Consider the following 26,775-nt stretch of genomic DNA (forward strand, 5'->3'; position numbering starts at 1 on the left):
TGACCCCAGCCCCCTTGAGCTCTGATGACACAATGCCCAGACCCAAACTTGCCACGCCCTGCTTCTGTTGTCTAAACCCTCAGGGAGCCTGGGGAGGACCTGTGTTGTCTGTCAGTGTCCCCCTGGCAGTGAAGAGGCCACAGCAGATGCCTGGGATCTGGCTCTCTGGACACTTTTCCAAGCCCACTCCTCAGACACGTATCCCCGAGCTGGGCCATGGTGCTGGCAGAGGGATCGGTCATGCTGCTCCTGCTTGGGCTCTGGGCGCACCTGGAACCGGGCCAGAGCTCCCCTGGTCGTCCCTCGTGGCGCTATGTTTCATCTGAGGTGGTGATTCCTAGGAAGGAGCTACACCAGGGCAAAGGTGTTCAGCTGCCAGGCTGGCTCTCCTATAGCCTGCGTTTTGGGGGCCAAAGACACGTCATCCGTATGCGGAGAAAGAAGCTTAATTGGCCCGGGCACCTGCTAATGATGACTCAGGATGACCAAGGAGCCTTGCAGATGGACTATCCCTACATTCCTATGGACTGCTACTACCTCGGCCACCTGCAGGACATTCCTCTGTCTACCGTCACCATTGACACCTGCTATGGGGGCCTGGAAGGCATCATGAAGCTGGATGACCTTGCCTACGAAATCAAACCCCTTAGGGACTCCCACAGATTTGAACACATCGTTTCTCAGATAGTGGCCGACTACAACGCCACGGGGCCCATGTATTCGCTGGAACACAAGGAGGATATGGACCCCTTCTTCTCTGAGGTGAACAGCACTGTGGCTCCCAGGTTCTCTTTTATGTTGTACAGTGCCCATATGTTCCATGTGAAGCATCAGGTTCAAGTTACTAATGGACTGTTTCAGGTATTCACCAATGTGTCAAAAACCGTCCAATTTATAATGCATTTGTACCATGTTGTTGATAATATTTTCAGAACTATGTATGCTGAGATTTATGTTTCTTACCTAATCATATATGATCAAGCAGATCCGATATCCCCTATTGATGACTATAGGGTTCCAGGAAGTCCATTTCATAATCTGTATTCCACTACATTTTTTACAACACTTTCTCCACACTCATGCATAGTACTTACGCCAAGTAGGCCACATGAAAGTGAGTATGAGCTTCATTCGTATTGGATGTGTGGCCGTAGTGCATTTAACTATCTTGGATATGCTGGCAGACATTATTTTTCATTAGGTGTTGTAATTGCACACCAACAGGCAAAACTCTTGGGTGTGTGGATTGACGACCCATGGTGCATTTGCAATAGAAGAGCCACCTGTGTAATGTACAGATACCCTCAACTGACTGATTCCTTTAGCAACTGTACTTTTACTCATGTTCAACATATAATAGGGAATATTCATTCAAGATGCTATTTCTCACCAATCTATGATTACCGTAATAAAACTCTACTTCAGGAACGTTGTGGAAACCGTAAGATAGAGGGAAGGGAGAAATGTGATTGTGGCTCCTTCAAGCAGTGTCATGCCAACAAATGTTGTAAAGCCAACTGTGAACTCACACCTGGAAGTGTTTGTGATAGAGAACAGTGCTGCACAAACTGCACCTACTCCCCTCTTGGGACTCTCTGCAGACCCGTCCAGAACATATGCGACCTTCCAGAGTACTGTCGGGGGTCCACCTTCACATGCCCTGATGATTTTTATTTGCAAGATGGAACCCCATGCACTGAAGAGGGCTACTGCTATCAGGGGAACTGCACTGACCGCAGTATCCACTGCAAAGAGATCTTTGGTGAAGATGCTCAGAATGGTCACGACAGCTGCTATCGGATAAATGAAATAGGGTTCCGATTTGGCCATTGTTCTAGAGGTATTGTGGTACGTGTACACAGTGGATGTAGTAGAGCAAACAACAAGTGTGGAAAGCTGCAGTGCATCAACGTCACTCGGATTCCCCAGCTGCAGGAGCACGTTTCATTCCATCAGTCTTTATACGATGGTGTCTTCTGTTTTGGGCTGGATGAACACCGTGGGAATGAAGCGATTGATGTTGGACACGTGAGAAACGGTACTCCCTGTGCTGATGGGCTTTTCTGTTTTAACAGAGAGTGCAATACGACTTTGGATAAGTTGAACTATGACTGTTCCCCTGAGAAGTGCAATTTCAGAGGAGTTTGCAACAATAAAAAGAACTGCCACTGCCATGTGGGCTGGGATCCCCCGGCGTGCCGAAATACAGGTTCTGGTGGGAGTGTGGACAGTGGACCCCCTCTTAAAAGAGTGCGTACAATAAGGCAAAGCATGGCACCAGTGATCTATTGGAGAGTTGTCTTTGCTCGCCTTTATTGCTTGATTTTTGCTCTGCTCTTCGGGATGGCCTCACGAGTACGGACAGTTATGACTACCACTGTCAAGGAAGAAACAATTCCTGAGGAACAGTAAAGTATCAGTCAGCCTCCCGACCCCTGTAAAATACAGATCCTGTAGCAGGAACATCTGTGAAAAAGAATCAGTGCAAGAGACAGCAGCGCAGAGATCATGCATCCTGCACACAGGGGTCGTTCCCCCTGTCGTGGGGGAGGCGGGAGGCCTAGGTTTCTGTCGGCAGTTCTCCCTGATGGGTCACTGGTGCTCAGCTGAATACATCTTTGAGACCTCACGTTGTTGTCTTCACATCCTTCCATCAGCGTTAGGCGTCCATAGGAGCCCATGTCTCGGCCTGAAGTTGGACACCTGGGTCAGCAGCAGGGTGAGGCCTGAGCCACTCGTCCCAGGATTAATGAAGTCGTCCCCAGCTCCTTGAAGGAGACGTTCAGGACATTTCTCCAAAATAATGTTCCTGGGCTTGCGTTTCTCCTCCACTTCTGAGTAAACTCTCCTTTCCTGAATCCAGAATGAGTTTAGGCCTCCCAACCAAAGTCTCCCATTCCGCACTAGAGTGGCTGTGAGCATTGGGACAGAGGGATGGGGGCTCAAACCCATCACCAGGCAAAAGCTGTGCCAACCTGGGGCACAGATCCCTCCGTGAGAGGCGGCATGTGAGGAGGCCTGACTGCAACAACTGTCCTGGCCTGGGAGGGAGCAGACGGCCAGGGTGAAAAGCCAGCCTGGAACCTGGGCCGCTGAGGGCACACGGCTCATGGTGTGATTGGGGTGGGAGCCATCCTAGCTGTGCATGCATTGTCCAGCATGGTTTCTTCCTGTTACCCTTCATCTCCTCCTGGGACAGGTCCACTCCCAGTGCCGCTGTATCCCAAATCCTCGTGCTGTGTTTGTGCTTCATGCTGCCTCGAACCTAAGCGTCAGACTCCAAGCTCACTCTCATCTTCTGCTTGCTTACGCTCTGGTGGATCCAGCTGCTATACTGTCCCTGTCTCTTTTCCCACTGGATCCCTGTTTAGAGATATTGATATTCCACTGTACACCCACATCCCCCATCACAAATGTTTCCATGTCTTGCTCAGGGCTTTGTCACAACTTCCCTGTAGATCCCAGAAGCCAGGGAGGCCCTTCCTGTGAGACCCGTGCTGTCTTCCCACCAAGAAGCAGCATCCTGAGCACAGGAACCTGAGCCAGGTCTTGGGAAGAGGCTCCCTCAGGTTTCAAGGGCATTGAAAGCAACTCCAAAGTCCCCTAGAATGCAGCTATGCGTTCAGTAGGGTGGAGCACCCCACTGGGAAGGTCCCAGGGCAGCATGAATGAGAACTGGAAGGGAGTTCGGGCCCAGCATGTGAACTGGGAGAGGGAGTTTAGAGAAGATTTAGATGGGGTCCTGGGTGAGGCAGCACCTGTCCTGGAGAAGAATGGGGGACTCTTATTGCTGCTGAGTCAACAGCCCCACCCCCACCCCCGAGAGCCCTGAGAGGGGCACCTGCTTCCCTGAGTCCCACAGGCCTTCACTTTGTGCCAATGGGGGCAGGAGGGCAGGAGGGGGCCTGGGCAATGGGTGTTCCCCCAGGAGATGGGAGAAGACAGCAGCGAGAGGCCATGGATGCACAGTAGCAGGTGCGAGTCCCACCGCAGAGGAGAAGCCACCCCAGACACCACACCAAGTTCCTTTCCTTCTAGGGGTGGGCCGGGTGCTTCTTGTCTGCTTCTGAAATGCTCTGATGGCTGAGGGGAGCTGAGCCTTCCTAGCTGGGGTGTGGAGGAAGGGACAGCTGGCCACAGGCCCTGAGCAGGAGCAAGGTCCTTCTGTCCCCAGGCCCGGGCTGCCCCAAAGCCTGTGTCCCACAGCCCAGCTCAGCCCAAGTCACAGGCCTTCTTCCTTTCTGAGACCTGCAGGACCCTGGTACCAGGGCTTAGCAGGTGTCACCTGGAGCCCGCTTGGGAGATACGGGACACTGTAGGGGCCTTGGAGGAGCTCCCAGAGCCCGGGGCACACACGACTGCTGCTGTCGGGGATCCCACTTGTCTTTCACACTCAACAGAGGGCGCAGGCCCTGGGCCAGAGGAGGCTGCCGCTGAAGGCACAAAGGGCCATGGGCATGTGGGTGGACACAGGGGGTGGAGCTGTGGAGGGCTGAGGTGACTGCCAGCAGGCAGGATCCTGAGGACATGTGTGGTGTGTGTGTGTGTTTGTGTGTTTGTGTATGTGTGTATATGTATCTTTGTGTATGTTTGTGTTTGTGTGTCTGTTGTTTGTGTGTGCCTGTGTGTTTGTGTATGTGTGTATTTTTGTATATGTGTTTTTGTGTGTATCTGTGTTTGTGTGTTTGTGTATGTGTGTATGAGTGTGTATGTATGTGTGTGCTTGCATGTATGTGTGTATGTCTTTGTGTGTGTATATGTATTTTTGTGTATGTGTTTGTGTGTCTGTGTGTGTGTCTGTGTGTTTGTGTGTCTGTGTGTTTGTGTCCATGTTTGTGAGTGTGTGTGGGCTCACAGCTTCACATCTACTAGGAATGAAAGAATGAAAATGAGTCTTCAAACATTGTTAGATTTGTTCGTTTGTTTTCTTTCAAAGAGAGAGATCTCCCACCCTCTGGTTCACTGCCTAAAACAGCTAGGGCTGATCCAGGCTGAAGCCAGGAGCTGGGGACCCAATCTGGGTCTTCTTGTGAGTGTGGCAGGGGCCCAGGTGCTTGAGGCATCACCTGCTGATTCCCAGCTCAGGCAGGCAGCTGGAATTGGGAGTGAAGCTCGGGATCCAACCCAGGCACTCTGATATGGGTGGTGGTGTCCCAGGTGGCATTTAACTGCTATGCCATGTGTCCACCCCCAAACCTTGTTCAATAACAAGTATCATGGGTTCGGAAACACCAGGGTCCTCAAACACTGCTGGTAGGAATGTGAGGTGGTCCAGATACTTTGGAAAACAATTTGTCACTTCCCCAAGGATTGAATTTACCAGAACTTACTTACCAAGAGCACCCGACTCGGCTCTTCCTTTGTAGTGGCATGCTTACACATACATGTGGGCACTGACACACATGCACACATTTGCCTCTATCATGCGTGCGTGCACAAACAACCAGGCTGGCAGGCACATACCTGTGCATCTCTGCCCACACACATGCATGCAGATGTGCAGCTGTGTACTGTGTACACATACATGCACTTACACATACATGCACAAACATGCTGACATACAGACATAGCAGGCACACATATAGATTCCCTCCATATGACATCCAAACTGAAGCATGATCTGGTTTCCTCCCCATGCAGAGAAGGGTGAGGGATCAGAAATGCTGTAGAAAGAACGGGCTGGGCCAAGCTTCCCATGTGCTTGAACCAGCATCTGCTGCTTTCTCAGGTATAGATCAGGAAACAGGATCTGAAGGGAAGGAAGCAGGACAGGGGATGCACGCATCTGGACAACACCTTAACTCACAGTGCAAAGCACCTGCCCTGGTACATTCCTTTGGCACAAGGACTGGGTAAATGATGTTAGCATACATATCAATTCCTTTGGGCACATGCACAATGGCTAAATGAATCATAATAATCTAACATTATCCCTAACCCTAACCCTAACCCCTAACCCTGACTCTGACCCTGACCCTGACCCTTATCCTGACCCTAACCCTAACCCTGACCCTGACCCTAACCCAACCCTAACCCTAACCCTGACCCTGACCCTAACCCTAACCCTAAACCCGAACCCTAACCCGAACCCGAACCCTAACCCGAACCCTAACCCCTAACCCTAACCCTAACCTGAACCCGAACCCTAACCCGAACCCGAACCCTAACCCTAACCCTAACAATAAACCCTGACCCTCACCCAAACCCTAACCCGAACCCAGACCCTGACCCTGACCCTTGACCCTGACCCTTAACCATGACCCTGACCCTTGACCCTGACCCTGACCCTTGACCCTGACCCTGACCATGACCTGACCATGACCTGACCCTTAACCCTGACCCTTACCCTTGACCCTGACCCTTGACCCTGACCCTAACCCTTGACCCTGACCTGACCTGACCCTTGCCCCTAAACCCTAGCCCTAACCTTGACCTGACCCTGACCTGACCCTAAACCCTAAACCCTAACCTGAACCCTAACCCTGACGCTGACCTGGCCGTGACCTCACCCTGACCCTGACCCTGACCCGACCCTGACCTGACCCTGACACTGACCCTCACAGGAACAGTAACCAAATACCAAGCAAAAGAGTTGGGTGTGCACTGGGGTGTGGTTCCCCTCTCCAGTTGTGAGGATAGTTGTAAAAACAGGTCTGCTGAATATTTTCCTGGGAGTGGACAGCACGATGGACCTGAGCTGTGCCCATTGTCCTCTAGAAGGCAGGGATAGCATCTATACAAGGACTTGCAGATACAATGGCCTATTATTTGGTTGTTAGTGATGTTTTTTGGTGGTGAGAGATATACTCCTGAAAAGTGTAGCTATATGAGTATGAGGCTAGTTATAAAGTGATGACTCAGATACTTCAGAATCAGTACATATTTGGGGGATTCCAAGATGGTGAAATAGGGAAAGGACAGACTGCTCTAGGCTAGAAGAAATTATTTTTAAAAAAATGGGAAAGGGGCTGGCGCTGTGTCATAGTGGGTAAAGCTGCTGCCTACAGTGCCAGCATCCCATATGGGCACCAGTTCAAGTCCCGGTTGCTCTACTTCCTATCCAGCTCTCCGCCATGGCCTGGGAAAGCAGTACAAGATGGTCCAAGTCCTTGGGCCCCTGCACCCATGTGGGGAGACCCGGAACAAGCCCCTGGCTCCTGGCTTCAGATCGGCACAGCGCAGGCCGTTGCAGCCATCTGGAGAATGAACCAGTGGATGGCAGACATCTCTCTCTCTCTCTCTCTCTCTCTCTCTCTGCCTCTCCTCCTCTCTCAGTGTAACTCTGACTTTCAAATAAATAAATAAATGTTAAAAAATGGAAAATGCATTCTCAGGGGAGAGTTGCAGGGAAAACTGCAGTGAAGATTCTGCAGGAGGAGAGATGTCATGGATCTGTGTGGCAGCAACGAGCACAGTCACATCACATGACCCTAGCAGCAGGGAGCAGAGACAGCACCAGCTTTGGAGAGCAAGATGAGATTAGACTGCAGTGGCCCAAGCCACTGGTGACGCAGCTTGACGGAGAACCTAGCTGACTACACTGTCTTTGAGTCTGGCCAGAGCCCTGGGGGGAACAAGGTGCCTGCTCACTCAGTGAAAGAAAGGGGCTCACTTCTCTCTCCCATTCCCCCCAAAATGGTGAATAGCCACCAGCTCAGAGAGGCTGGGCACAATTTTGGACATAAGTAGGTAGCAGCTGCAGCAGATCTTGTGCTTGTGCCCAGCAACAGGCAGGAACAAGATGCCATCTTGTCAGCAGTAGCAGCCACAGCAGCTCAGCGGCATGCACCCAGCAAGGGGCAGAGATAAGGAACATTCTGACCTCAGCACCAGCTGCAGAGACTCTCCTACACACCCAGCAACCTGCTGGGAGAAGGCAGGATTGTGAAATGAGTAGGGCTGTGGCCTGAGGCTCTTGTGTACGCATATGATCCAGGGATTTTACCACAGGGAAAAGTTCGTGTTCCCCAGTTACTTAGAGTCTGGCTGGGAGGATTGACCACAACTTGGCACCTACTTACAACTGTGAAGTACCGCCAGCCTCTCAACATATCACCGGCTCCAGGGCTCGAACCGCCTAGGTGGAGCAACCACAGGCAGCTGGCTCTAGGAGCATCTCTGCCTCTCTGTGGATGAGACAGAATAGCAAGACAGAAGATCCTCAGCATCCCGTAACTGTGGGAGCCTTGTGTGCTGAGACTCTGGGAACTCTTTGACTGCAGGAGAGGGCTCAGGGTGTATCTGGGTCTCTGGGAAGTTGCTGTGGGCTGCTCCACGTGCTCAGGGCTTCCCAATTTGCTGGGGTAGGTCCATTGAAGAGGGACTCCGTGCTCACACTGAGGATTGCACAGATCCTTTGTGCAGTTCATGCAGAAGCACAGATGAGTGTTGTACCCACTGAGGGCTAACACCCAGGCATTGATCATCTTGGAGGTGAGGAGGTGAGGTTGTGATGAAGCCAACAGATGTGACCATACCACACTTCTGCTAACAAGAGATCATCTGCCACACGCAACTTGGGTCTCATCCTGGATACCTGCCCCACCCTGGAGCAAAGACCAGACCCCTCAGGTCACACCCAGTACAAGGCACTGTGTGTTAAAGGCAGACATTTCACTAAGCTACAGAGGCATAGTTCAAAGATAAAAAAAAAAAATCAGAGAAAAAAACCAACAAGTATCTCCCCAAATCCCTAAAAATAAATGCAGAAACTCAAGAAACTAAAATAAGGAAGACAACATGACTCCCCCAAAGAAACACAGCAGCACTTCAATATTACAATGTGAAGATGAAGAGATTGATGAAATGCATGAAATGTGACTCAAGAGTAAAAATAGGATTACTCAGAAACAATAAGCAAATTCATGATTACAGAAATCCATACATGGTATGAATTAAAAATTTTACTATAAAATTGAGATTCTGGGCTGGTGCTGTGGCACACTAGGTTAATCCTCCGAGACCTGTGGTGCCAGCATCCCATATGGGTGCCCCAGTTGCTCCTCTTCCAGTCCAACTCTCTGCTGTGGCCCGGGAGGGCAATGGAGGATGGCCCAGGTGCTTGGGCCCCTGCACCCGCGTGGGAGACCAAGAGGAAGTACCTGACTCCTGGCTTCGGATCCGTGTAGCTCCGGTTGTGGCGGCCATTTGAGGAGTGAACCAATGGAAGGAAGACCTTTCTCTCTGTCTCTCTCTCTCTCTCACTGTCTGTAACTCTACCTGTCAAATAAAAAAATTTTAAGCCTTAATAACAAACTTGGTAAAGCAGAAGAAAGACTATATGAGCTAGAAGACAAATCTTTGAAAATGTCTCAGACAAGAGGAAGAAGGAAAAGAAGAAGAAGAGGTGAGGAAGAATGAGAAGGAGAAGAAGAAGAAGAGGAGGAGGAGGAGGAAGGGAGAAGAAAAAGAAAAGAAGAAGGAGGAGGAGGAGAAGAAGAAGAAGAAGGAGAAGGAGGAGGAGAAGGAGAAGAAGAAGGAGAAGGAGAAGAAGATTTAGAGGATATTATCAAATGATCCAACATATAGATTGCAGGAATTCCTGAAGCCATGGAAAGACAGAATGGAATACAAAGCCTATTTAGTGAAATAATTACAGGAACCCCCCCCCCCCAATTTGGAGAAAGAAAGGGATGTCCAAGCATAGGAAGCACATAGAACTCCCAATAGACATGACTAGAAAAGAGCTTCACCATGACCCATTGTAATCAAACTCTCCACAGTAAAACTTAAATAACAGATTCCAAAATATGCATGAGGGAAAAGCCAGATTACTTTCAGAGGATCTCCAACTAGACTCATAGCTGACTTCTCAACAGAAACCCTACAGGCTAGGGGAGAATGGAGAAACATAGTCCAAGTCTTAAGAGAAAAAAAAATCAACCTAGAATAATGTACCCCGCAAAACTCTCATATGAATGACAGTGAAATAAAGATATTCCATAACAAACAGAAATCAAAAGAATGTATCACCACTCATCCACTCTTAAAAATGATGCTGAAAGATGTGTTACACACAAAAACACGGAGGCATAGCCATCATTATCAAAGAGCTGTATGCCAGCAAATTGGAAAACCTAGAAGAAATAGATAGTCTCCTGGACACATAGAATCCACCAAAGTTGAGCCCTGAAGACATAGGAAACCTAAACAGACCAATAATAAGATGGGGATTGAATTAGTAATAAAAGCCCTCTCTAAAAAGAAAAGCCAGGTCTGGACAGCTTCACTGCTGAATTATACCAAACATTTAAAGAAGAACTAACTCCAATTCTTCTCAAATTATTCAAAAGAATTGAAAGGGAGGGAATCTTACAAAACTCCTTCAATGAAGCCGGCATCATTTCTTGAGTAATTCCTAAACAAGAGAAAGACACAACAGAGAAAGAGAACTATAAACCAATACCCCTGATGAACACAGATGCAAAAATCCTCAACAAAATACTAATTAAACGGATCCAACAGCACATCAGAAAGATCAATCACCTGGACCAAGTGGGATTTATCCCTGGTATGCAGGGATGGTTCAACATATCAGATCAGTCAATGTGATACATCATATTAACAAACTGAAGAACAAAAACCATATGAGATTCTTTCAATAGATGCAGAAAAAGCATTTGATAAAATACAACATCCCTTCATGATGAAAACCTTAAGCAAATTGGATATAGAAGGAACATTTCTCAAAAAAATTAAGGAAATTTATGACAAGCCCATGGCCAGCATCCTATTGAATGGGGAGTAGTTGGAAGCACTCCCACTGAGATCTGGAACCAGACAAGGATGCCCACTCTCACAATTGCTATTCAATATAGTCCTGAAAGTTTTAGCAACTGGCATTAGGCAAGAAAAGGAAATCAAAGGGATACAGATTGGGAAGGAGGAAGTCATATTATCCCTATTTTCAGATGACATGATTCTATATGTAGGGGACTCAAAAGACTCCGCTAAGAAACTATTGGAACTTATAAAAGAGTGGTAAAGTGGCAGGATATGAAATCAACACACAAAAGTCAATAGCTTTTGTATACACAGACACTGCCACGGCTGAGAAAGAACTTCTAATATCTATTTCATTCACAATAGCTGCACAAAATTAAATATTTGGACTAAATTTAACCAAGGATGTCAAAGATCTGTACAATGGAAATGATAAAACATTAAAGAAGGAAATAGAAAAAGACACAGAAAATGGAAAAATCTTCCATGTTTGTGGATTGGAAGAATTAATATCATCAAAATGCCCATATACTGAAAGCAATATACAGATTCAATGTGATCCCAATCAATGTATCAATGACCTCTTTTCAGGTCTAGAAAAAGCAATTCTAAAAATCATAAGGGGGGGGGGGCTGTGGCTGTGGCATAGCAATTAAAGCAGCCACTTGTAGTGCCGACACCCCATATGAGCACCAGTTCAATTTCTGGCTGCTCCACTTCTGATTCAGCTCTCTGCTACGGCCTGGTAAAGCAGTGGAAGACAGCCCCTGTACCCATGTGAGAGATTCAGGAGAAGCTCCTGGCTCCTGGCTTTGGGTCAGTGCAGCTCTGACCATTGCAGCCATCTGGGGAGTGGCAGCAGATAGAAGACACCTCTCTCTCTCTCTCTCTCTCTCTCTCTCTCTCTCTCTCTCTGTGTGTGTGTGTGTCTGCCTCTACTTCTATGTCACTTTGCCTTTCAAATAAATAAAATAAATCCTTTAAAAAATCATATGGAAACACAAGAGATCCCAAATAGCTAAAGCAATCTTATACAACAAAAGCAAAGCCTGCGGCATCACAATACCAGATTTCAAGACATAATACGGAGCAGTTGTAATCAAAACAGCCTGGTACTGGCTCCAAACAGATGTTTAGACCAATGGAACAGAATAGAAACTCCAGAAATCAATCCATGCAGCTACAAGCAACTTATCTTTGACAAAGGAGCTAAAATCAATCCCTGGAGCAAGGACAGTCTCCTCACAAATGGTGCTGGGAAAAGTGGACTTTCACATGCAGAAGTACGAAGCAAGACTTCTACTGTACACCTTACATAGAAATCCACTCAAATGGATTAAAGACCTAAATGTATGACCTGATACCATCAAATTACTAGAGAACACTTGGGAAACCCTACAGGACATTGGTGTAGGCAAAGACTTCTTGAAAAAGACGCCAGAAGGACAGGCAATCAAAGTCAACATTGACAAATGGGATTACATTAAACTGAGAAGCTTCTGTACTGCAAAAGAAACACCCAGCAACGTGAAGAGGCCACTGACAGAAGGGGAGAAAATATTTGCAAACTATACAACTGATAAAGAGTTAATATCCAGAACCTATAAAGAGCTCAAGAAACTCAACAATGACAATATAAACAATCCAGTTAAGAAATGGGCAAATAACTTGAACAGGCATTTTTCAAAGGAAGAAATGCAAAAGGTCAGCAGACACATGGAGAAACGCTCAAGATCACTAGCTATCAGGAAAATGCACATCAAAACCACAATGATGTTTCACCTCCCCCCGGTTAGAATGGCTCTCATACAGAAACCAACAAACAATAAATGTTTGCAGGATGTGGGGAAAAAGGTACCCTAATGCACTGTTGGTGGGAAGGTAAACTTGTGCAGACACTGTGGAAGACAGCATGGAGATACCTCAGAAATCTGAAATAGACCTCCCATATGACCCAGCCCTCCCACTCCTGGGAATTTACTCAAACCAAATGCAATCTGCATATGAAAGATGTACCTACCTGTACACCTGTGCCTATTGCAGCTCAATTCACAATAGCTAAGATATAGAATCAACACAGATGACCACCAACTGAAGACCAGACAAAGAAATTATGGTATGTATACACTATTGAATGCTACACAGAAGTGAAAAAAAAAAAAAAGAAAGAAATCTTCTCATTTCCAACAAAATGGATGCAACTGGAAACCACTATACTTAGTAAAATAAGCCAGTCCCAAAAAGACAAAACCAAATTTTTCCCTGATCTGTGGTAACAAAGTACCTAAAAGGTAATCTCTAGGTGTGAAATTACCATTTCAAGATTTGATTATTGTGTACAAGCTTTGTCTTGACTGCTGGGGGACAGTGTTCTTTTCTTCATACTATTTGTTGAACTCTTTGCTTAGTTTAGGATTAATCTTATGAGTATAAAGTTAACTGAAAACAGCTCTTTATAAAAATCAAGAATGGGGGGGCAGTGTTGTGGCACATGGATAAAGTCACCGCCTGCAGTGCCAGTTCGAGTCCTGGATGCTCCTCTTCTGATCCAACTCTCTGCTGTGGCCTGAGAAAGTGATAGAAGATGATCCAAGTTTTTGGGCCCCTGCATGCACATGGGAGGCTTGGAAGAAGCTCCTGGCTCCTGGCTTCAGAGCTCTGGCCATTGTAGTCATTTGTGGAGTGAACCATAAGATGGAAGATCTCTCTCTCTGCCTCTGCCCCTCTGTAATGCTGCTTCAAATAAATAAATAAATAAATAAGCTGTAAAAAAATTAAGAACAGGAATAGGAGAGGGAGGAAGAAACAGCGTGGGAGTGTGGGCGGGAGGGAAGGTAGGATAGGGAGTATCACTATATTCCTGAATCTGTATATAGGAAATACATGAAAGTTGTATACCTTAAATAAAATTTTAAAAAATGTAGAAATAAAAACCAAAAGCAATGGGGGGATGGAGGGAGAGAGAGAGAGAGAGAGAGAGAGAGAGAGAGAGAGAAACTTCCATGCACTGATGAAAAGAATGTGTATTCTGCAACACCTTGGGCTGAAATGTTGTATAGATATCAGTTAGGTCCATAGTGTCGATTAGCTCTGCCGTTTCTTTGTTGATTTTCTGGTTAGTTGATCTGCCCATCTACTTTTATAGGAAGGGGGTTCTGCGAACTCACTCAGGATGCCCCAGTCTGTCCTGGAGCTGTTGTGGAGAGCAGAAGGGTAAAGTGGTGAGGAATGGAGCTCTAGACTATGGAGATGCCTCCCACCAGACAAGGACTCCTGACACACTACACAGATTATTATGATTCATTTAGCAATTGTGCATGTGCCCAAAGGAATTGATATGTATGCTAACATCATTTACCCAGTCCTTGTGCCAAAGGAATGTACCAGGGCAGGTGCTTTGCACTGTGAGTTAAGGTGTTGTCCAGATGCGTGCATCCCCTGTCGTGCTTCCTTCCCTTCAGATCCTGTTTCCTGATCTATACCTGAGAAAGCAGCAGATGCTGGTTCAAGCACATGGGAAGCTTGGCCCAGCCCGTTTTTCTACAGCATTTCTGATCCCTCACCCTTCTCTGCATGGGGAGGAAACCAGATCATGCTTCAGTTTGGATGTCATATGGAGGGAATCTATATGTGTGCCTGCTATGTCTGTATGTCAGCATGTTTGTGCATGTATGTGTAAGTGCATGTATGTGTACACAGTACACAGCTGCACATCTGCATGCATGTGTGTGGGCAGAGATGCACAGGTATGTGCCTGCCAGCCTGGTTGTTTGTGCACGCACGCATGATAGAGGCAAATGTGTGCATGTGCGTCAGTGCCCACATGTATGTGTAAGCATGCCACTACAAAGGAAGAGCTGAGTCGGGTGCTCTTGGTAAGTAAGTTCTGGTAAATTCAATCCTTGGGGAAGTGACAAATTGTTTTCCAAAGTATCTGGACCACCTCACATTCCTACCAGCAGTGTTTGAGGACCCTGGTGTTTCCGAACCCATGATACTTGTTATTGAACAAGGTTTGGGGGTGGACACATGGCATAGCAGTTAAATGCCACCTGGGACACCACCACCCATATCAGAGTGCCTGGGTTGGATCCCGAGCTTCACTCCCAATTCCAGCTGCCTGCCTGAGCTGGGAATCAGCAGGTGATGCCTCAAGCACCTGGGCCCCTGCCACACTCACAAGAAGACCCAGATTGGGTCCCCAGCTCCTGGCTTCAGCCTGGATCAGCCCTAGCTGTTTTAGGCAGTGAACCAGAGGGTGGGAGATCTCTCTCTTTGAAAGAAAACAAACGAACAAATCTAACAATGTTTGAAGACTCATTTTCATTCTTTCATTCCTAGTAGATGTGAAGCTGTGAGCCCACACACACTCACAAACATGGACACAAACACACAGACACACAAACACACAGACACACACACAGACACACAAACACATACACAAAAATACATATACACACACAAAGACATACACACATACATGCAAGCACACACATACATACACACTCATACACAAACACACAAACACAGATACACACAAAAACACATATACAAAAATACACACATACACAAACACACAGGCACACACAAACAACAGACACACAAACACAAACATACACAAAGATACATATACACACATACACAAACACACAAACACACACACACACCACACATGTCCTCAGGATCCTGCCTGCTGGCAGTCACCTCAGCCCTCCACAGCTCCACCCCCTGTGTCCACCCACATGCCCATGGCCCTTTGTGCCTTCAGCGGCAGCCTCCTCTGGCCCAGGGCCTGCGCCCTCTGTTGAGTGTGAAAGACAAGTGGGATCCCCGACAGCAGCAGTCGTGTGTGCCCCGGGCTCTGGGAGCTCCTCCAAGGCCCCTACAGTGTCCCGTATCTCCCAAGCGGGCTCCAGGTGACACCTGCTAAGCCCTGGTACCAGGGTCCTGCAGGTCTCAGAAAGGAAGAAGGCCTGTGACTTGGGCTGAGCTGGGCTGTGGGACACAGGCTTTGGGGCAGCCCGGGCCTGGGGACAGAAGGACCTTGCTCCTGCTCAGGGCCTGTGGCCAGCTGTCCCTTCCTCCACACCCCAGCTAGGAAGGCTCAGCTCCCCTCAGCCATCAGAGCATTTCAGAAGCAGACAAGAAGCACCCGGCCCACCCCTAGAAGGAAAGGAACTTGGTGTGGTGTCTGGGGTGGCTTCTCCTCTGCGGTGGGACTCGCACCTGCTACTGTGCATCCATGGCCTCTCGCTGCTGTCTTCTCCCATCTCCTGGGGGAACACCCATTGCCCAGGCCCCCTCCTGCCCTCCTGCCCCCATTGGCACAAAGTGAAGGCCTGTGGGACTCAGGGAAGCAGGTGCCCCTCTCAGGGCTCTCGGGGGTGGGGGTGGGGCTGTTGACTCAGCAGCAATAAGAGTCCCCCATTCTTCTCCAGGACAGGTGCTGCCTCACCCAGGACCCCATCTAAATCTTCTCTAAACTCCCTCTCCCAGTTCACATGCTGGGCCCGAACTCCCTTCCAGTTCTCATTCATGCTGCCCTGGGACCTTCCCAGTGGGGTGCTCCACCCTACTGAACGCATAGCTGCATTCTAGGGGACTTTGGAGTTGCTTTCAATGCCCTTGAAACCTGAGGGAGCCTCTTCCCAAGACCTGGCTCAGGTTCCTGTGCTCAGGATGCTGCTTCTTGGTGGGAAGACAGCACGGGTCTCACAGGAAGGGCCTCCCTGGCTTCTGGGATCTACAGGGAAGTTGTGACAAAGCCCTGAGCAAGACATGGAAACATTTGTGATGGGGGATGTGGGTGTACAGTGGAATATCAATATCTCTAAACAGGGATCCAGTGGGAAAAGAGACAGGGACAGTATAGCAGCTGGATCCACCAGAGCGTAAGCAAGCAGAAGATGAGAGTGAGCTTGGAGTCTGACGCTTAGGTTCGAGGCAGCATGAAGCACAAACACAGCACGAGGATTTGGGATACAGCGGCACTGGGAGTGGACCTGTCCCAGGAGGAGATGAAGGGTAACAGGAAGAAACCGTGCTGGACAATGCATGCACAGCTAGGATGGCTCCCACCCCAATCACACCATGAGCCGTGTGCCCTCAGCGGCCCAGGTTCCAGGCTGGCTTTTCACCCTGGCCGTCTGCTCCCTCCCAGGCCAGGACAGTTGTTGCAGTCAGGCCTCCTCACATGCCGCCTCTCACGGAGGGATCTGTGCCCCAGGTTGGCACAGCTTTTGCCTGGTGATGGGTTTGAGCCCCCATCCCTCTGTCCCAATGCTCACAGCCACTCTAGTGCGGAATGGGAGACTTTGGTTGGGAGGCCTAAACTCATTCTGGATTCAGGAAAGGAGAGTTTACTCAGAAGTGGAGGAGAAACGCAAGCCCAGGAACATTATTTTGGAGAAATGTCCTGAACGTCTCCTTCAAGGAGCTGGGGACGACTTCATTAATCCTGGGACGAGTGGCTCAGGCCTCACCCTGCTGCTGACCCAGGTGTCCAACTTCAGGCCGAGACATGGGCTCCTATGGACGCCTAACGCTGATGGAAGGATGTGAAGACAATAACGTGAGGTCTCAAAGATGTATTCAGCTGAGCACCAGTGACCCATCAGGGAGAACTGCCGACAGAAACCTAGGCCTCCCGCCTCCCCCACGACAGGGAGAACGACCCCTGTGTGCAGGATGCATGATCTCTGCGCTGCTGTCTCTTGCACTGATTCTTTTTCACAGATGTTCCTGCTACAGGCTCTGTATTTTACAGGGGTCGGGAGGCTGACTGATACTTTACTGTTTCTCAGGAATTGTTTCTTCCTTGACAGTGGTAGTCATAACTGTCCGTACTCGTGAGGCCATCCCGAAGAGCAGAGCAAAAATCAAGCAATAAAGGCGAGCAAAGACAACTCTCCAATAGATCACTGGTGCCATGCTTTGCCTTATTGTACGCACTCTTTTAAGAGGGGGTCCACTGTCCACACTCCCACCAGAACCTGTATTTCGGCACGCCGGGGGATCCCAGCCCACATGGCAGTGGCAGTTCTTTTTATTGTTGCAAACTCCTCTGAAATTGCACTTCTCAGGGGAACAGTCATAGTTCAACTTATCCAAAGTCGTATTGCACTCTCTGTTAAAACAGAAAAGCCCATCAGCACAGGGAGTACCGTTTCTCACGTGTCCAACATCAATCGCTTCATTCCCAAGGTGTTCATCCAGCCCAAAACAGAAGACACCATCGTATAAAGACTGATGGAATGAAACGTGCTCCTGCAGCTGGGGAATCCGAGTGACGTTGATGCACTGCAGCTTTCCACACTTGTTGTTTGCTCTACTACATGCAGTGTGTGCACGAAATGTATCCCTTCTAGAACAATGGCCAAATCGGAACCCTATTTCATTTATCCGATAGCAGCTGTCGTGACCATTCTGAGCATCTTCACCAAAGATCTCTTTGCAGTGGATACTGCGGTCAGTGCAGTTCCCCTGATAGCAGTAGCCCTCTTCAGTGCATGGGGTTCCATCTTGCAAATAAAAATCATCAGGGCATGTGAAGGTGGACCCCCGACAGTACTCTGGAAGGTCGCATATGTTCCGGACGGGTCTGCAGAGAGTCCCAAGAGGGGAGTAGGTGCAGTTTGTGCAGCACTGTTCTCTATCACAAACACTTCCAGGTGTGAGTTCACAGTTGGCTTTACAACATTTGTTGGCATGACACTGCTTGAAGGAGCCACAATCACATTTCTCCCTTCCCTCTATCTTACGGTTTCCACAACGTTCCTGAAGTAGAGTTTTATTATGGTAATCATAGATTGTTGAGAAATAGCATCTTGAATGAATATTCCCTATTATATGTTGAACATGAGTAAAAGAACAGTTGCTAAAGGAATCAGTCAGTTGAGGGTATCTGTACATTACACAGGTGGCTCTTCTATTGCAAATGCACCATGGGTCGTCAATCCACACACCCAAGAGTTTTGCCTGTTGGTGTGCAATTACAACACCTAATGAAAAATAATGTCTGCCAGCGTATCCAAGATAGTTATATGCACTACGGCCACACACCCAATACCCACGAAGTTCATACTCACTTTCATGTGGCCTACTTGGTGTAAGTACTATGGCTGAGTGTGGATAAAGAGCTAGATATAGCACATTGTAATACAGAGTATGCAGTGGACTTCCTGGAACCCTATAGTCATCAATAGGGGATACCGGATCTGCTTGATCATATATGATTAGGTAAGAAACATAAATCTCAGCATACATAGTTCTGAAAATATTATCAACAACATGGTACAAATGCATTACAAATTGGACGGTTTTTGACACATTGGTGAATACCTGAAACAGTCCATTAGTAACTTGAACATGATGCTTCACATGGAACATATGGGCACTGTACATCATAACAGAGAACCTGGGAGCCACAGTGCTGTTCACCTCAGAGAAGAAGGGGTCCATATCCTCCTTGTGTTCCAGCGAATACATGGGCCCCGTGGCGTTGTAGTCGGCCACTATCTGAGAAACGATGTGTTCAAATCTGTGGGAGTCCCTAAGGGGTTTGATTTCGTAGGCAAGGTCATCCAGCTTCATGATGCCTTCCAGGCCCCCATAGCAGGTGTCAATGGTGACGGTAGACAGAGGAATGTCCTGCAGGTGGCCGAGGTAGTAGCAGTCCATAGGAATGTAGGGATAGTCCATCTGCAAGGCTCCTTGGTCATCCTGAGTCATCATTAGCAGGTGTCCGGGCCAATTAAGCTTCTTTCTCCGCATACGGATGACGTGTCTTTGGCCCCCAAAACGCAGGCTATAGGAGAGCCAGCCTGGCAGCTGAACACCTTTGCCCTGGTGTAGCTCCTTCCTAGGAATCACCACCTCAGATGAAACATAGCGCCACGAGGGACGACCAGGGGAGCTCTGGCCCGGTTCCAGGTGCGCCCAGAGCCCAAGCAGGAGCAGCATGACCGATCCCTCTGCCAGCACCATGGCCCAGCTCGGGGATACGTGTCTGAGGAGTGGGCTTGGAAAAGTGTCCAGAGAGCCAGATCCCAGGCATCTGCTGTGGCCTCTTCACTGCCAGGGGGACACTGACAGACGACACAGGTCCTCCCCAGGCTCCCTGAGGGTTTAGACAACAGAAGCAGGGCGTGGCAAGTTTGGGTCTGGGCATTGTGTCATCAGAGCTCAAGGGGGCTGGGGTCAAAGGGCCCCACACAGCATCAGTATCTCCCTTTGGTTTTGGCAACTCCTTGTGAGCAGCAGAGTGTCTGGAAGATGTGAGCCCAGCAGAGGTCTCTGCATGGGAGTGTTCAGCAACCTCCAAGAGGAGGGCAGTGGCCCCAGGAACAGGGAGCAGGCGTTTGCTGATCAGTGGTGGGCATCAGGGTTGGCTTTGGGTCTTCATGGGAGACCTTGGTGTTTCTCCTCCACAAACGCATGGTTCCTCTGACACTTTCAGTGTCCTGTCCCCAGTGTCTCCATTTCTCTGCAAACACAAACTCTGGAATCCATGCAGAGACCCCGTTATCGAAAGGGGAAGAGACTAAGCTTACAACCGCAACAAATATGATTTTCTTTTCACTTTTGTAGGTGATAACTTCTGAGCCCGTAACTGCCTATAGTGATCATTGAAACAGATAAATAACGCTTGCTTGTGAATTCAGAGCTGTCCTTTAGAAAGTCTGCTGTAGCTCTAAAGTAATCTGGTCCTCTGTGGTCAGCGTGACCAGAGGTTTCCTGTGTGTTGTAAAAGGACGTGAAGGGGTATGAGTAACGGGGGACATAGTGAGCATGGGCTCCAGGCTGAGCGGGCCTCCTCCTGATCAAGGAAGCCCTGGACTCGCTAGCGCAACACTTTTCCTCTTTCAGATCTCAGTCAGACAATGTGCTGTAGCTGCTTAGTCGTGCAGAATGTCCTGCTGCGTTCTCAGGATGAAGTCAAACACTCAAGCAAGTTTATCAAGGACCTGTGCTGACACGCCAGATGCCCCATTATCAGACCCACAGCCAGCCTCAGCGCTGACTCAGTAGCCCCTCCCCACTTTGTACTCCTTCAAAGGCCAGCCTGTCCTCACTGAGGCAGGGCAGGAGTTTTGAGAGCCCAGACTCTGCTGTTGTCCTCATCTATCAGAAGATTAACCTTTTCTGTCCTGTAGCCTCAAACTTGTCCTCCTTATTCTCATTCACCACCACAGACAGGTACCTGACTTTGGGTAATAAACCTGGCATTGAGCCAGCCCGGAGGTGGTGGTTGTGCTTTAAGTGTGTGCCTGGTACTAACTGCCGGTCTGTTGTGTGTGAAAAAAGAAAGACCATTATACACACAGACACCTTAAATGGAAGCAGCATTTGCATAGAGTTAAAACAAATGGTGCAGAAAGAATTAAAAGTGCAGTGTCTTGTTCTGCCTCCAGCACCGCTAGGTGGTGGGCCCCCAGGAGAGCAATTGCAAGTCACTCTGTCAAAGACCTACTCCTCTGGAGCAGTTCAGGTTCACAGAACCTTGGGTGCACAGAAAGTGCTGCTCCCACCCAGGCACACGCACAGCCTCCCCCGTTGGCGCCCCTCCAGGCCGCACGTGTGTCACCAGCCGGGATCCCTGCTGGTGTGTCCTGGCTGCCCCAGGCACACCTCCCATGGGCCTCCATCCTGCTGCGAGCCCCCGCCCCTGTCTCCCGGTCAGTCTACTCTGTGCGCTCTGGACTGAGTACCCCTTCTCTCCCCGGAACAGAACCATTGCTGGCTGCTTCCTTCGCTGGCTCCTTCACTATAAGTGACGAATCCACCCTGGCTTCTTGTGCCCCCAACAGCCCGCTCTGCAGTACAGAGGCAAGGGCACTTCAAGGCCCCTGAGCCCTTGTCCTCCTGCTGACTGAGCCTGGCTAGCCTGCAGATGCTGACGCCCAGGGCACGGCTGAGCAGACTCTGCTCCCTGGAGTTCCCAGTGGCTTTTCCTCCCCTTGTGTGTCCTTCCTGCCAGGTGAGGTTGTCCCGCGGCCCTGCTGTGACCACCCGTCCTACCTCCCAGGCTGCCAGTCTGGGCTGCTTTTCTCAGAACCCTGCTCTGACGTTCAGAACTGGCCGCCCCAGAGCCCTGGACGGTGGCCGGGTCCTCTCTGTGTCTATCCTGCGAGACTTGCTGTTTCTTAAGTTGCTTACTTTCTCCCGTCTTGATTTGCACCCTCATTCCCTGGATGCACCTCTTCGAACAATTTCCTAAGAACATATGAGTGCAAGGCTGAGTTGCTGATCTTGCCTGTCTGAAGTTCTATGCTCACGTGTTTGCGGGTTTGGCCGGGTCTAGAATTCTAAGACGGAAGCACTTCTGGAGGACGGGCCTTTGTTTCACTCAGTGCTGCTGCTGGGAAGCCTGCTTGCTTTTTTTTTTGGCTTTTAGTTTTTTTTTTTTAAGATTTATTTATTTATTTATTTATTTGAAAGTCAGAGTTACACAGAGAGAGAAGGAGAGGCAAGAGAGAGAGAGAGAGAGAGAGAGGTCCTCCAACTGATGGTTCACTCCCCAGTTGGCCGCAAAGGCTGGAGCTGCGCTGACCCGAAGCCAGGAGCCAGGAGCTTCTTCTGGGTCTCTGATGCGGGTGCAGGGCCCCAAGGACTCGGGCCATCCCCCGCTGCCATCCCAGGCCACAGCAGAGACCTGCATTAAAAGAGGTGCCGCTGGGACTAGAACCAGCGCCCACATGGGATGCCGACGCCTCAGGCTAGGGCGTTAACCCACTGCACCACAGCGCTGGCCCCTTGGTTTTTAGATTTAAAAAGGATTTCTTAGAGTCAAAGACCTCCAGTCACAGTGGCATGGAGGAGGGCTCCAAGAGAGGAAAAAAACCCAAAGGGGCTGGTGGTAGTAGGGTGCTTAAGTACAATTCTGAAGGAAAGAAAATTTGACAATCAGATTGGCATTCAGTTACCTGGCAGGAACAAAACCCATCAAAAGACCTGATTTACAATTCTCCGTCCTGTCTGGCTTTCTCATGATGAAACAAAAACCCTGGGAAGGGTGGGATAGGCAACTTGTTTTTCCAGTGAACTGTGATCACCACTCCCTTGCTGTTCTCATGGTAAATTTGGAGATTCCAGGGAAGGGGGGCAGCCTGTTTGTTCTTGCTAAAGATAATGTTTTAGGAAGAAGCAAATATTTTACACCCCAAATTCCTTGGGACCACCCAGACTATGTATGAACCCATGACTCCTCACATAACTCCCCTCCCCTGAACACGAATGGACCCTGACATCTGTTAGGGGGACTGGACGATGATCACTCTGATTGTTCTGTGCTGAAAAGGGGCGTCTTTGGGAAGGGAAGTCAAGGTGGGGTTCCCGCAGGAGGTGGATTCCTAGTAGAGATGCGGACGCAGTGCCAGTTTGCAGGAACTGCTTCCATCCAAGGTTTCATGTGCACGGCCACCTAGAATTTTACTTTTTCAGATCTGGAGAAAATGAATCTAACAAGCAATTTAAACTCACAGGATCTAAAACTGAGGACAGTGTCATTATTAAAGGCCCAAAGAAAGGCGCTGTCTAAACCACGAGCAAGTTTTCCCGTTGAGAGGCAAATAGAAACTGACAGAAGGGGCCCGATAATAATCAGGTGGTCTTTTAGGCCTTGCCAGTTATGAGGCCTAGACCCAGCTCTCTTCACATGGGTACATCTGAGGGATGCAGCCTATTGACTTCCATTAGCTAGCTGCCATGGTAAGAGAGCTAGAAGGTAGGTGACATCTCTAAAAGGAAAACATTTTTAGTTAATTTCCAGTCCTGCTTGCGATGTTGCTGACCCTACTTGGCCATCCCCTCAACAGCAGTGGTTACTTTAGAAGCTGGGCCGAGTGAAGGGCTTTTCAGCTTAGGGCCAGCAAGGCCTGTGGCTCTGACCTGCAGCCCTTCAACAGAGCAGATGGACACCCCTCCAGAGATTCCTTTTTTTTTTTTTTAAGATTTATTTATTTACTTGAGAGGCAGAATTACAGATGGGGAGAGACAGAAAAAGAGGTATTCCATCCTCTGATTCACTCCCCAGACGGCCACAATGGCAAGACAGGGATGATCCAAAGCCAGGAGCCAAGAGCTTCTTCCGGGTCTTCCATGGAGGTGCAGGGGCCAAGGACTTGGGCCATCTTTTATGCTTTCCCAGGCCATCAGCAGGGAGCTGGACCAGAAGTGGAGCAACCGGGACTTGAACCAGTGCCCATATGGGATGCCAGCACTGCAGGCAGATGCTTACCTGCTACACCACACTGCCGCCCCTCCAGAGATTCCTAAGGAGAACCTGACAGGTGATGGAATAGAGGGTAATTAGTACAAGGAGGCTCCAGCCACCTCAAAGGGGCAGTCTGGAGGGAAGAACTGGAGGCCCTGCAAAGAGGTAATAACCTTATACTCCAAAAGCAAAAGCCACTACTGGACACATCTAATTGCGAGGCTGTCACTCAAACCAGTCTCAGGGATGAGGAATCAGGTCCAAAGGTGTCTCAGGAAGTCATCATGTGGATTAATCCACATGCATTCAGTAGCATCTGAAGTGAGTGGGCCCAGATTCTTGCCTAGAAACCCCCAGGCAAAATGAAAACAATGGGGCAATGGGCATCTGATAAAATAAATCCTCCACTGGAATTAAAATCTCCACAGTCACAGGCAGTAACAGAAGAACCCTGGGGCTCCCTGAATAGACCCACGGACTCTGTGACCCCCTGGAGAAGAATTTAATGCATATGGGAGCACATGCAGGGTGATAGAGGCAAGAGACCTGTTAGGAGACAGAGTTCTGAGAAGGGACTCAGAGTGGAGGGGCTGGCACTTTTCACAGCTCACTTAAGCTAACTTCTCCACCCTCTGCTTGTAAGCAGGCCAGGTGGTGGTGCAGAAGATGACGAGGCACTTTTCTTAAGCTCAGGGATCACAGAGAGAAAGTCGATGGTTTGCCTCCTGGCTGGAGTGAGAGCATAAATACAGAGGGTACTTCAGGTCTCATGTCTTCTGAGTCTGAGACGTCTCTCAAAACTGTCTCGCTGCCTGTGGCGTCCAGACGTGCACTGAAGCCCACAGGGAGGGAGGAAGGTGAGGGTGGGGTTAGCACGTGACACCCACTCTCACTCAGCCTTCCACACCTGTAGCCTAGGGTATATAGTTGTCAGAATAGCACACGCAGAGAGTGCTCAGTTCCCTTACTTGGCAGTGTGCTAGACTGGGCGTCTGCTTGGTCAAATATATACTGTCGTTTTGTTCTTATACATAAGGAAAACTAGTTGTTCTATGCCCCTCCTTGAGTCTAGTCTAATAGGCCTGATTTAGACAATGAGCTTTCACAGCGAGAGCCTTAGCAGAGGTGTTTGTAAGCTAGAGTGCCAGCCCTGGCTACTTTCATTGGTGACTACACAGGTGAAGTCACAAAGCAGCAGAGTGGGGGAATATAATTCTCCCTAGTAAAACTCTGAGTTTGCTAGTATGTAGGAAAGATGTGACAGAGGAGACCCACAAGAGCAGGCTTGAGAAGGAAGGCGGGGGTACCAGAAACACGCTGAGACTTGCCTGCACAAGTTCAGGTCACGTGGGGAGCCGTGTCTAATGAGAGTCCAGATCCAGAGACTGCCTGTCTGCAAACGAGATAGTTAGACTTTAACCCAGAACTAAAGAATGGAGTATCTAGGAAATACCCACTAACGAGACCAGGAAATCTAGTTTGTAGAAATTGTGGAGACTTGACGAGTTACAGAAAACATTTAGAGAAGCAGAGAGAGATGGGGACCTGTCAAGATCTGGGGTAAAGGAAAAACTCGCAGAGGCATGGAGCTGGGAGCCCATGGCCTCACTCCAGGCTGTGCCCAGTCTCACCAACAGATTAATCTCTGGGAAGGAAGAACAGAATGCAGTTTTCACCCAACACCCTAAAGGGCCATTGGGATCTGGCGTTGAAAAACGCCAGAGAGTGGCCCTGGCCTGAATTTCAAGGTTACTCCAAACCTTTCTCCCAGTCCCGTGTGTCGGGCTGATCCCCGTGAAAGGAAGGGCCAGACCAGCATTCCCAGAGCTGAGATGAGAAGCGTGAGGAGTGGAGCCTCTGGCTTTCCAGCCTGTGAGGACTCCAAAGAGGCAGGGGACTGGCTCCCTGCTGGAAACTGCATTTCTCAGCCCAACACCATCCCAGCAGTCAGAGCCTGGTGCCCAGCCAGGAGACCTTCTGAAAACTCTCGGGTGCAGCCCCAGCCAGAATCCATCAGTTGTCTCTAGGCCTTGTCTAGTCCCACATGAAGGACCAATCCACGCAAGAGGGAGGGGAGGTGTTAGGATAGAGTCCCAGCTCCAGGCATTGATCTGGCCTTAGTCAGCAAGCCTCGCCTGTGAGTCTTAAGACAAAAGCAGCTGCGCTGATGACTCTTAACTGGCTGACAGGGACCTGGTGTTTTAGGGAACATGCGAATTACTATGAGGGAGAGCAAGGCTCTCGTATGCTCACTGGTCTGGCCTGGCACGATGATCCAATGTTGCATCCGCATAACGTTGGAGTTGCAATCTGAGTCACGGCACCAAAATGGCAGCGGAGAAATTATTGTTACCTCGGTTCTTTGTCTCACATGGAAGAAGAATTTCCAAGTGGACAAGCAGAGAGATTTACAAAGATTTGTTAGTGTCAGAGACCTCCAGCCAGAGTGGCATGGAGGGGACCTTCCAAGAGAGGAAAATCCCTAAAGATTCCTTTATTTACTTGAAAGTCAGAGTTACACAGAGAGAAAGAGAGAGAGACAGAGGGAGAGGAAAAGAGAGAGAGAGAGAGAGAGAGAGAGAGAGGTCTTCCATCTACTGGTTCACTCCCCAATTGGTTGCAAGGTCTCGAACTGTGCTGCTCCAAAGCCAGGGACCAGGAGCTTCTTCCAGGTCTCCCATGTGGATTCAGGGCCCAAGGACTTGGGCCATCTTCTACTGCTTTCCCAGGCCATAGCAGAGAGCTGGATCAGAAGTGGAGCAGCTGGGATTCAAACTGGTGCCCATATGGTATGCAGGCATTGCAGGCGTCTGCTTTACCCGATATGCCACAGCACTGGC

General features: G+C 49.1%; 2 protein-coding genes across 2 annotated transcripts; one reads left to right on the forward strand and one right to left on the reverse strand.

Annotated features, from left to right (window-relative positions):
* The first annotated feature begins 216 nt into the window (after positions 1-216).
* On the forward strand, positions 217-2,412 carry LOC103346076 (disintegrin and metalloproteinase domain-containing protein 21). Its single transcript, XM_008251574.4, has one exon. It carries the CDS (start codon positions 217-219, stop codon positions 2,410-2,412), a length of 2,196 nt encoding a protein of 731 aa, XP_008249796.2.
* A 15,099-nt stretch (positions 2,413-17,511) lies between these two features.
* LOC127488785 (disintegrin and metalloproteinase domain-containing protein 21-like) lies at positions 17,512-19,707 on the reverse strand. Its single transcript, XM_051839252.3, has one exon. The coding sequence runs from the start codon at positions 19,705-19,707 to the stop codon at positions 17,512-17,514; it is 2,196 nt and encodes a 731-aa protein (XP_051695212.3).
* Between the last annotated feature and the right edge of the window lie 7,068 nt (positions 19,708-26,775).

This window comes from Oryctolagus cuniculus, chromosome 8 (genome assembly GCF_051225735.1).
Source record: "Oryctolagus cuniculus isolate XC-2025 breed Fujian yellow rabbit chromosome 8, ASM5122573v1, whole genome shotgun sequence".
NCBI lineage: Eukaryota > Metazoa > Chordata > Mammalia > Lagomorpha > Leporidae > Oryctolagus > Oryctolagus cuniculus.

Excerpts from the sequence above, each read along its gene's own strand:
- LOC103346076 (XM_008251574.4), top strand. The coding sequence starts at position 217 with ATGGTGCTGGCAGAGGGATCGGTCATGCTGCTCCTGCTTGGGCTCTGG.
- LOC127488785 (XM_051839252.3), bottom strand. The coding sequence starts at position 19,707 with ATGGTGCTGGCAGAGGGATCGGTCATGCTGCTCCTGCTTGGGCTCTGG.